The following is a 12,011-nucleotide window of genomic DNA, read 5'->3' on the forward strand; positions in this document are numbered from 1 at the left end:
AGCCAGGACATTATTGGCAGAGAAAACCTCACACAGGGATGACTCTTCTCACAGAGAAGAAAAATCAACCTTTTGTGCCATGGGATCTTTTCAATCACTGGTGATGACTTACATCACATCTCACCGACCAGCAAAAAGTCCGTTGACTTTTGGGTGGGAATTGACATTTCCACTGTGAGTGGGGCCAGAAAATCCCACCTGCAGTTCTTGTTGTAATGTAGGGAACTCAACCCCACAACGCTCAGTTTGAGCGGTGTTGTTGAAGGATAAACATTGGCTGGGACACCAGAGAGAACTCCCCTGCTATTCTTCAAACTGGGCCCCGTGGGAGTGTGGTCTTTTGCATCTACTTGAGTTGGGGTCTCGATTCAACATCTCAAGTAAAAGACAACACCTCAGTACTGCACTGGAGTATGAGCCTTGATTTGAACATGGAACCTTGTGACCATTGGTGGTGCCATAGAGGTTTCTGCGCAAACCCCCCCTTCCTGGAATTCTCCAGCCATTCACATGCTCAGCAACAAACATAGAAAATAGAATCAGGAGTCAGTCATTCGGCCCTTTGAGCCTGCTCTGTCATTCATTTTGATGGTGGCTGATCATCAAATTCAATATCCAGATCACATCTTCCTTCCACATCCCTCGGTCCCTTTAGCCCCAAGAAATCACACAATGTTTTGGCCACAACTGCTTTCTGTGGTAGTAAATTCCACACATTCACCACCCTCTGGATGAAGAAATTTCTCCTCACCTCAGTCCTTATCCTCAAACTGTGACCCAAGTTCTGGGCTCCTCCAGCATTGGCTAACATTATTTATTAACCTACCCTGCCTAGTCCTGAATTAAGTTTGTATGAGATCCAAGAACAAGGGAGAATTTGGCACTCAGCTAAACCTCCGCTCACCGCAACGCGACTAGAGAATCCCAACTGCGAACGAGGTCAGAGAATCCAGCCCCCTGTATGGTATGGAGAATGGAGGTTTTCAACCATCTTGTGAGAAGACACGAGCAAAGCTTGGGCATTCCCATCCATTGGAGGCAGAACTGTGGCATGGTGACACAGTGTTTAGCACTGCTGCCTCAGCAGTGAATTACACCTGGGACCTGCCTCAGGTTCAATTCGCAGCCTGGCTGGGCGGAGTCTGCACATTCTCCCTGTGTCTGCACGCGGTTCCTCCAGGTGCTCCAGTTTCCTCCCAAAGTGCAAAAGATGTGCTGATTAGATGCATTGGCCATACTAAATTCTCTCTCAGTGTACCCAAACATTTGCCAAAGTGTGTGGCGACTGAGAGATTTTCACAGTAACTTCATTGCAGTGTTAATGTAAGCTTACTTGCGACGAATAAATAAATATACTTTAAATTTAAGTGCAGACAACCTGTGTGGCACAGACAGGCTGTAAAATATGCAGCTGATCCAATCCATTCTGTATCCCACAGAGAGAATCAGGTTAAAATTGTCCCATGGGGAATTACACCTGGGACCTCCAAGACTCAGCATCTGAGCTACATGTCGCCTTTGCCAACACAGCTGGCAGGGGAACCTCTTTCACGCCACCTTTTCTCTCTGTTTCACTTATAAAGTGATAACACAGTTTATTTTGTAATATTGAGCCAAGTTACCAAGGTTTTTTAAATCAATATTTTTAATTGCAGATGGACCCCGTTCAAAAGGCAGTGATAAATCACACATTTGGCGTTACGTTACCACCAAAAAAGAAGCAAGTAATCTCTTGCAACGTCTGCCACCTGAGGTTCAACTCGGAGGTAAGCTGCTTCTTTCTGAGGGAACCACCTGAATTATCACCCGTGTTTGTGCAATACAGCAGTCCCAAAAAGAAACACGTTTATCACTCAAACGCAACATGGGAATGAGGGCCCTTGGGTTTGGCTCCAGGAGTAAACTACTTTCAACCCCATCTCTGCCTGGAGAAGTGGGGATTACTTTGGGCACTGTCATCAGACCAGATGCGCAGCATTATGCTGGTTTACTGACTTGGTCAGCTGGTTCAAGTTTCCCCTCAAACTTGTCTACATAAACTCCAAAATACAATTCTCTGTGGTGTAGTACAGTCGGGCATCATTTTCGAATCTAACACCTTTTAGAATTCACATTTTTAAAAAATCATTGCCGGATTTGTGACCTGGTGTCGTTTAATTATTCCAACTGGAAATAAGGTTATCACAAGAAGCGCGCATTTTTAATAAGACTGTCTCATTCACCCCCATGAGTAATGTTATTTTAAGTAACTGCTTTAAAAAAACTATGCAGAACCACTTAATAGTTTCATTTGTTATCAGTGTCTCATGGGTGTCAGTGTCTTATAAGCTAAATAGTTCATTTAAGCCTTTGAAACTTTTAAAAAGTGCCAGTTAGTACCCTTGCACCTAAACAAAATACTTAAGAGCCCCCTTAAAGGCAAGTAAATAGAGACAATTAACAGTTGTAGTTTGAGGATATGGGGCTGAAGTGAGGAGAAATACCTTCACCTAGAGATTGGTGAATGTGTGGAAGTCATTACCATAGAAAGTAGTTGAGGACAAAATGTTGTGTGATTTCAGGAAGAAATTAAGATATAGCTCTTGGGGCTAAAGGGATCAAGGGAAATCAGGGGAAAGGGGGGGAATCAGGATATTAAGTTTGATGATCAGCCATGGTCATAATGAATGGTGGAGCAGGCTCGAAGAGTTGACCAGCCTACTCCTGCTTCTAGTTCCTATGTTTTCAATAAATGCCATGCTGATGAATGTGATCTGGAAGCAGAAAACAATGCTCCTGTTTTCGGGGAGCGCAAGATCAGTGGCAGCAGTAGGAAATCCCACGGGATTTCTCATTATGATTATCTCTATGCCCCTGCCAATGATGTCCCCACCCTGCCCTCCCTGCCAATGATATAACTGGCAGTGTCAGGAAGCAGCATTGGGCTGTGTTCCATAGTAGGTGTTGGAAAGGATGGAGTTGTGGCATGGGTGTGTGTTCCGTGGAGGGGTGAGGAGGGGTAGGTTTCTGTGGGGTGTCCAGGCCATCCAGGGTTTGGAGGGAGGGGAGTCGATTTTTTTTATTTTTGTGGGCGCCCCAACCTTTTAGAACATGAGTTGCTTGTGGGATTGAGTCATTCAGAGATCCTCCTTCCCTGCTGCCAGCGTGAGGTTGTGAGATCTGCCCTTTGGAATTTTGTTTCCAATTCCCTAACAGTATGACGGGGAAAACCACCTTTGGGGCTGGCTATTTCTTCTCCAGTTTGTTTTTCCACCCTGCCCACCGCCTGTTGTTGAAAAAAAATTCCACCCAGATGTAACAAGTCCAACGCGACTCGTCTTGCGATTAAGAGTCACGTTAGAATCAGCGTTAACTCTGTTTCTCTTTCCACAGATGCTGCCAGACCTGCAGAAATCTGGCAGTAACTTTAACCTCAGTGAGTTTTGTAATCCTAACTCCGCTAACAGAGGCACCCCAGGCATGTCCTGAGGTGGCATCAGTCAACAGAGCATTTCCTTGTCAGACAATCTCAGATGAGGCAGTTCCATGGGCAGATGCGGATATTTTCCAATGGTGGTGCAAAGTGACGGCAGCCAGTCCTGAGCATTTAACAATTTCTCGTTAAGCACTGTGTTAAAAGTGTGGCTATTTATAATAACACCATAGGGAACAGAATTCATTCCTCGTGTGAGCAAACCTGGCTTCCTCCCAAGTGGAATAAATTATCTCCTGCTTAGTCACTTTGCACGAAACATCATGAATAATGCATCAAACTGAAATGTTCAGTTGATTCAGGTTCTTCCCAGGGTCCATGTCAAGGGGATATGGCAAATAAGTGGGGGTCACGATGGAAGCACTCTGTTGCCCCGGGCATGCTCTTTTTACTTTGGAGGCATTAATAGCTGACTTCTTTCCAAATCAAGTACATAATCTATCCGACAGGAGTCAATTCCCAGCTCTTGCACTCTGTCTATTCTCTGTGATGTTCGTAAAGTATCCCACCCCTAAATGTGCTCAGCCTGTTCAGAACTGGACTGTAAGACGTACACCCACGACTTTCCAACACAGAGGTGGCGATGCATTACCCTACCAACCCAACACCAATATCTGTGAAATTCATCTCCAGCTTTTCTTTCAAAGTGAGCCCAGGAAGATTCCTCCTCTCCTGTTTGTTGTCCACCACAAACAGGCACTCCAAAATTTCAAATCACCAAGTATATTTCCAAGAGCTTTCATACTTACTTGTGCCAGTGAACACGTAACTGTGGAACACCAATTGAAACGGCTGCAGAAATCTCATTTCTTAAAGAAAAGTAGGGCAGTAGTTTATTTCAGCTGTGTACAAGATGCGACTGGGGCTTTTTTGTCCCCTGTTAAATACTCGGCAATGTCAAATAAAGTCTTGATGAATCCTACTGAGGCCATTCAGATTCTAAATGAGAATGTCACTGAAAAGCAGCTAGCTCCATTAACCTTTTCGAGTAGAGATATTTTCAGACATTGTTTTAATAAAGCTAGGGGTTATCGACTTCTTTTAAACAGGGGACTTCCCCCAACCCAGATAAGCAGTTCATCAGCTAATGGGATGCAGCTAAATTTCTACCTTCTGAACGCCCTTTGTTCATTAATTTTATCCATTATCTTATTTTTATTGTATTCCCCTTGTTTTTCACAGAATCATAGAATCTCCATAATGCAGAAGGAGGCCATTCGGCCCATTGAGACTGCAGTGACTCTCCAACAGAACATCTTAGCCAGGTCCTATCCCTGTAGCCCCACGTATTTACCCTGCTAATTCCCTTAACCTATACCAAGGGGCAATTTAGCACGGCCAGTCCACCTAACCTGCACATCTTTGGGCTGCGGGAGGAAACCGGAGCACCAGGAGGAGACCGACAAGAGCGTACAGACTCCACACAGGCAGTCACCCAAGACCAGAATCAAACCCGGGTCTCTGGTGCTGTGAGGCAGCAGTGCTAACCACTGTGCCATTCTTTTAGGGTTACTAGGTCACTCGCCCTTGAGTATCCCAATGCCTTAAATAATTCCTGGATGGGATGGCATGCTGCTGACACCCAAGTCTTTGCCAGTGCCGCACAGTGTGAGCCTGACAGAATGCTTGGGACCAGCGCGGAGACGTATCTGCCCCTCTGATTTCATTCCCTTGCATGCTGTGGAGCATTACCTTCCCACACAAAGCTCCCCTGATATTCTCAACAAAATCACAAGCTTTGTTCTCCAGGAACAAAGGGTAGAACCTGACATGTTCCTAACTCTCTAAAGTAGTTTATCAGCATGCCACAATGAATTATTGACCACCTCTGTTGCAAAACCTGACTTCACCACTTGTTCTCAGTGTCCCTCCAACAAGTGTGTTCGCTGGAACATCATGTAGGAAGACAGACTGTTCCACACCAATAAAATCCAACATTGTTACTGCGGACAACACCAGAGTGCCTATAATGGGTGACATGGAGGTAGAATCTTCATTGTCTCCTGATCAGCCACATGTAATTGCTCATGGACATTATGTTGTTTTGCATGATAATATAACCAGTATTAAAAGCATGGAAAATACTATAATTAAAGCCACAGCTTTGCCATGAAACCCTGCTGGATGGACATTTATGATGTTTACCAACTTGGGGCGGCATGGCAGCACAGTGGGTGGCACTGCTGCCTCACAGTGCCAGGGACCCAGGTTCACTTCCTGCCTCAGATGACTGTCTGCGTGGAGTTTGCACATTCTCTCCATGCCTGCGTGGGTTTCCTCCAGGCGCTCCGGTTTCCTCCCACAGTACAAAAGATGTGCTAGTTAGGTTGATTGGCTGTGCTAAATTGACCCTAGTGTCAGGGAGTTAGCAAGGTAAATATGTGGGGTATGAGGATAGATGCTGGGTGGGATTGTTGTGGCTGCAGGCTCAATGGACTGAATGGCCTCCTTGTGTACTGAAGGGATTCCACAATTCCTTCCCAGATGCTGGATATTCACCTTCTTTTGACGCCAGCCTTCTTTTGAAGCAATAACAAGAATTACACAGAGACACAGAGCGGAATTTTCCTGTCCCGCCCACCACAGGAATTGTAGTGGATGGGACACAGACCATGCAAAGGTTCATTGACCTTGGGCAGGACTTTCCAGCCTTGGGGTGAGCATGGCTGGAAAATCCCGCCCACAATCTAACTTGAAGTTTGTAGCTGCCCTCGATACCAGTAAGTCCGTTTCAGGTATTTCTGCCTTTCCCATCACAGAAAACCAGCCTCCCATCCATTGACACTGTCTACACTTCCCGCTATCTTGGCAAAGCAGCCAGCATAATTAAGGACCCCATGCACCCCAGACATTCTGTCTTCCATCATCTTCCATCGGGGGAAAGATACAAAAGTCTGAGGTCACGTACCAAACAACTCAAGAACAGCTTCTTCCCTGCTGCAGTCAGGTTTTTGAATGGGCCTACCTTGCATTAAGTTGATTTTTCTCTACATCCTATCTATGACAGTAACACGACACTACGCACTCTCGCCTTTCCTTTTCTATGAACAGTATGCTTTGTATAACACACAAGAAACAATACTTTTCACTGTATACTAATACGTTACAATAATAAATCAAATCAAATCACAAACCCTATACAGATTTAACCTGTTGATGTGGCCATGAGCTGTTCAGAGTTAGCCGGGAGAGTGAGTGAAGCAGAGAGAGACAGACAGACAGACAGTGCTACTGATCCCTTTGCTTTGGGCATAACTTCACTCACTGTCTTTGGGGAACAGTGATTCAGTGAAAATTGCTTTTATGAGTCAATCCATTTTTGTCTTATTGAAGTTCCATGGTTAAACTCACTGTAGAATTTGCATTTTAATGGCGCAAATTAAATTTTGTGGAATTCTAATAAAATGTGATGAAGTGGAGCGACAAAAGAATGATCGGGCGATGGGATAAAGAATGTCAGGAATCTGTTTCACTGAACTGTAGTAAATTTAATGACAATAACTAAAGTGAAAATCATTAATGATTTCTATCTTTCACTGGGAAGAAAATTGTGCTCATTCTTGACATTTGCAAGATATAGAATTACATAATTTCTTTTTGTATTTCTCAATCTACTATTTGCACAGTCAGTTATTCAATATCAGATATTAAAATATGAACATGTCCCCGACGTCTAAAACTCCATGTAGCTTAATGGAGCAAGATAAATATAAAAACAAGGTAGCGGAGGCTAGGAACCTGATGGTGAGCTAAAATTGGAAACTAGGTTAGGAGATAGCAAGGGATATTAAAATATTGATCAAGAATTCATGGAAAGCATGATATGTAATAGTGAGGACATTGAATGATCCCAAAGCTAATGTTATATCTACAAAGGCGGCACAGTGTTCAGCACTGCTGCCTCACAGCGCCAGGGACCCGGGTTCGATTCCCAGCTTGGGTCACTGAAGCGGAGGTGGATTTCGCCACCCCTCCCCAACTCTGAGAACTAACACCGAACCATTTAAAGAGGAATACCTTGCCTCATAATCTGCTAAAATGTGAAGTGGTACGGTCCGCGCTTTATTGCTCAACGTCGCAAGAACATGTACTGGCATAAAATGAAAAGCATTGGTTCTTGCGCACTATACAGACAAAGGTACCATACATAGAGAAGGAGAGAGTGCTGAATGTAGTGTTACAGTAAAAGAGTGAGAATAAAGTTTTAGAAACCTAAAACCAGAGTAGAAGATAGGATTAGAGGATATGCTGGGCATAGCTTGCAGGAAGTTGCCTCGCTCCATAGAACATAGATAGAACATAGAACATTACAGCGCAGAACAGGCCCTTCAGCCCACGATGTTGCGCCGACCAATTAAAAAAGCAATGACCCTCTCACCTAAACCAATCCCTTTCCATCCATAAACCTATCCACGGATCTCTTAAACGCCCCCAAACTAGGCGCATCTACAACTGCAGCAGGCAGGGCATTCCAATCCCTCACCACCCTCTGGGTAAAGAACCTACCTCTGACATCCGTCCTATAACTACCACCCCTTAATTTAAAGCTATGCCCCCTCATGCTAGCTTTCTCCATCCGAGGAAAACGGCTATCACTGTCCACCCTATCTAAACCTCTAATCATCTTGTATGTGCCATCTTGGAAGAGACTGCTCAAATAAAGAGAGCGAGCTAAAGAAATAGATTACCTGCAAAATAAAAGGATCTTTGTGAGCAGAAGACATTAGAGATTTATATTCTACAGAAAAAGTTCACCAATAAACAAAATAAGAAGTGGTGAAACAAGGGAGGTCATAGAATCCCTGCAGTACAGAATGAGGCCGTTCAGCCCATCGAGTCAGCACTGAATACATCCCACTCAAGCCCTTTTCAGATAACCTGACATTTACTCTGCTAATCCCTGTGACACTAGGGTCAATTTAGCATGGCCAATCCACCTAACCCGCACTGTGGGAGGAAACTGGTGCACCCAAAGGAGACACACGCAGACATGGGGAGAACATGGAAACTCCACACAGACAGTGACCCGAGGCAGGAATTGAATTTGGGTCTCTGGCGCTGTGAGGCAGCAGTGCTAACCACTGCGCCACCGTGCCGCCCATCTTTCTGATCTACTCTTGTTCCTGTTATGTATGTTATTTACAGCTCAGTGCTGCTCCTCACTGCAGTGTGAATCTTACTTAGTGTTACTGTGCTGGGATTGCCCTGCACTTGGTGTGAACTCAAACCCATGTAAGATGGCATCACACTTCAGTGCATCCTCTGGTCTCCCAAGGTACAGGGCTAATCATTCTCCTGCATTGCTCTTCTCAGTGTGGTCCAGGAGAACGAGCTGCCCATCACAGTTGGAAAACAGCAGGCAGGGAGGGTGGAAAGAGTGGGAGTGATTCACAGAGTGAAGTTTAGAGTTCAGTGCCCCGATAGTTCAAGGTATAGCCACCAGTGTTGGAGTGATGTAAATCAGAGATGCACAAGGGACTAGAATCAAAATCTGAGCATCGTAAGGTTCTAGGAGGTTACAGATATAGGAGGAGTGAGCCCATAGAGAAAGTTGAATACAAAGATGAACATTTTAAAAGCAAGGCATTGCCAAGCAGGGAGTCAGTGTAGGTCAGTGAGGGCACATGTCTTGTTATGACAATTACTCTGTTTGATACCCTGGTGTTGTCGAATCTTACAGCATCTTGGGAACATGCTAGCTGACCACAGAAATGCTGATTTCAGCAATGAAATTAAATTTAGCCTCAAATCAAATCAAGATTAGCTGCAACTGTAAGGCTAATAGTGCAGTTTACTTTAGTTTAATCATTGCAAATCATAATCAGGCTTTTGAATCTAAATGCCACTGGGAGCTTTTTTAATTAATGATGCTCGTTATCTATTAAAGTGTATCACTCCCCACGGAAGGATTTTTCTGTTGTCTGCCGGATTTGACAACTTGCAACGAGGTTCAATAAAATCACTGGAACGCAGTACAGAATGAGAATTACTGGATAAATAACATTTTACGCACTTTAAAATCTTTTGAAGATCACTCGGTCTTTTATCCTGACTGTGTGGAATTTTCCAGCACTTCTGGGAAATCTAAGGATTCTGGCACAAATCAAAACTCTCATCACAGTGACAAAGAAGGATGCGAGAAGCAGCATTGAAGGGGAAAATCACCAAAACTCTCCAGATAAGACTAGATAAAGGAGCAGAATTAGACCATTCAGCCCGTCGAGTTTGCTCCACCATTCAATCATGGCTGATAAGTTTCTCAACCCCATTCTCCAGCTTTTTCCCCGTAACCTTTGGTCCTCTCACCAATCAAGAACCTATCTATCTCTGTCTTAAATACACTCAATGATTGACCTCCACAGCCTTCTCTGAGAATGAACTCCATAGATTCACTACCCTCTGGCTGAAGAAATTTCTCCTCATCTGGGTTCTTAAGGGTTGTCCCTTTATTCTGAGGCGGTGCCCTCGGATTCTAGTCTCTCTTACTAATGGAAACATCTTCCCCATATTTGCTCTATCCAGGCCTTTCCATATTCTCTAATTTTCAATGCAGTCCTCCCTCATCTTTCTATACTCCATCGAGTACAGACCCAGAATCCTCAGACGCGTTTCATATGTTATGCTTTTTGTAAATTCCTTCACAGGATCACTGAATATTTTTAAGGCAGATGTAGATGGATTCTAGTTGGGCCAAGGAATCAAAGGTTATCAGGGATAGATGACAATGTGGAATTTGAAACATAAACAGATCAGCCATGAATATAGGCCCCTTACAGTCAGAAATGGAAGAATTCATAACAGGGAATAAAGAAATGGCTGAGAAATTAAATTGTACTTTGCTTTAATCTTCACAAAGGAGGACATGAATAATGTACCAGAAATGCTGAAAGAAAGATGTTTTAGTGAGGAGCTGAAGGAAATCAGCATTCATAGAGAAACGGTTTGGGGGAAATTGATGGGATTGAAGGTGGATAAATCTCCAGGTCCTGATAATCTTCATCCCAGAGTACTTAAGGAAGTGGCCCTGGAAATAATAGATCCATTGGTGGTTATTTTCCAAACTTCTTTGGACTCTGGAATAATGCCTACAGATTGGATGGAAGCTAATGTTAGCCCACTATTCAAGAAGGGAGGTAGAGAGAAAACCGGGAACTATAGAACAGTGAGCCTAACGTCAGTACTGGGTAAGTTGCTAGAGTCCAGTATCAAGGATTTCATAATTCAGCATTTGGAAGGCAGTGGTATAATCAGACAAAGATATATAAAAGGAGAGATCATGATTGACAAGTCTATTGGAATTCTTTGAGGATGTAACTAGTAGAGTTGACTGAGGCGAACCAGTGGATGGGATTTACTTAGACTTTCAGAAAGCTTTTGACAAGGTATCACATAATAGATTACTATGTTAAGTTAAAGCACATGGGATTACAGGTAATATCTTGAGATGGATAGAAAGTTGATTGGCAGATAGGAATCAAAGAGTTGGCTTAATTAGTCTTTTTCTAATTGGCTAGTGACTAGTGGGGTTCTGCAGGAATCTATGCTAGGACCCCAACTGTTCTCATGTAATAATGATATGGAAGAGGGAACTGAATGTTTTATCTCCAAATTTGCAGATGATACAAAGTTGGGTGGGAGGGTGAGCTCTGAGGAGGATGCAAGGATGCTTCAGTGTGATTTGGACAAGCTGAATGTGTGGGCTTGTGCATGGCAGATGCAGCATAATGTGGATAAATGTGTGGTTTTCCACTTTAGTAGCAATAATAGGAAGACAGATCATTATTTGAATGGGTATAAATTGAGAGAGGTGGATACTCAATGAGACCTTGGAGTCCTTATGCATCAGTTGCTGAAAGTAAGCACGCAAGTAGAGGAGACATAAAGAAGGCAAATGGTATGTTGGCCTTCATAGCGAGAGGATTTGAGTCTAGGGATAGGGATGTTTTGCTGCAATTGTATAGGGCTTTGATGAGGCTACACCTGGAGTATTGTGTGCAGTTTTGGTGTCCTTATCTGAGGAAGGATGTCCTTGCCATAGAGGGAGTACAGCGAAGGTTTACCAGGCTGATTCCTGGGATGGCAGCTCTGTCATATGAGGAGAGACTAAGTCAGTTAGGATTATATTCACTGGAATTTAGAAGAGTGAGAGCGGATCTCTTAGAAACTTAATGAATTCCAACAGGATTATATGGGGTAGATTCAAAAAAGAATGTTCCCAGTTGTAAGGGAATCCAGAATTAGGGGTCATAGTTTAAGGAGAACTGAGAGCTGAGGTGAGGAGAAATTTCTTCACCCAGAGGGTGCTGAATGTGTAGAATTCACTACCATAGAATGTAGTTGAGGCCGAAATATTGTCTGCTTTCAAGAAGAAATTAGATATAGTTTTTGGGGCTAAAGGGATTAAGGGATATAAGGGGAAGGGGGAATCAGGATATTGAAGTCGATGATCAGCCATAATCAAAATGAATGGCAGAGCAGGCTTGAAGGGCCGAACGGCCTACTCCTGCTTCTCGTTTCTGTGTTTCTATGAGTTTATTGA

At 43.7% G+C, this 12,011-nt stretch overlaps 1 protein-coding gene across 3 annotated transcripts in view; it reads left to right on the forward strand.

Annotated features, from left to right (window-relative positions):
• znf385c (zinc finger protein 385C) overlaps window positions 1-12,011 on the forward strand; it is a 335,644-nt gene that overhangs the window by 265,811 nt on the left and 57,822 nt on the right. For all 3 annotated transcript variants that reach the window (XM_080213587.1, XM_080213588.1, XM_080213589.1), the window contains one exon: window positions 1,656-1,766. In XM_080213587.1, the coding sequence (XP_080069713.1) occupies window positions 1,656-1,766 (111 nt within the window). The remainder of the gene's footprint in view (window positions 1-1,655; window positions 1,767-12,011) is intronic.

This window comes from Carcharhinus amblyrhynchos, chromosome 27 (genome assembly GCF_965287045.1).
Source record: "Carcharhinus amblyrhynchos chromosome 27, sCarAmb.v2.hapA, whole genome shotgun sequence".
NCBI lineage: Eukaryota > Metazoa > Chordata > Chondrichthyes > Carcharhiniformes > Carcharhinidae > Carcharhinus > Carcharhinus amblyrhynchos.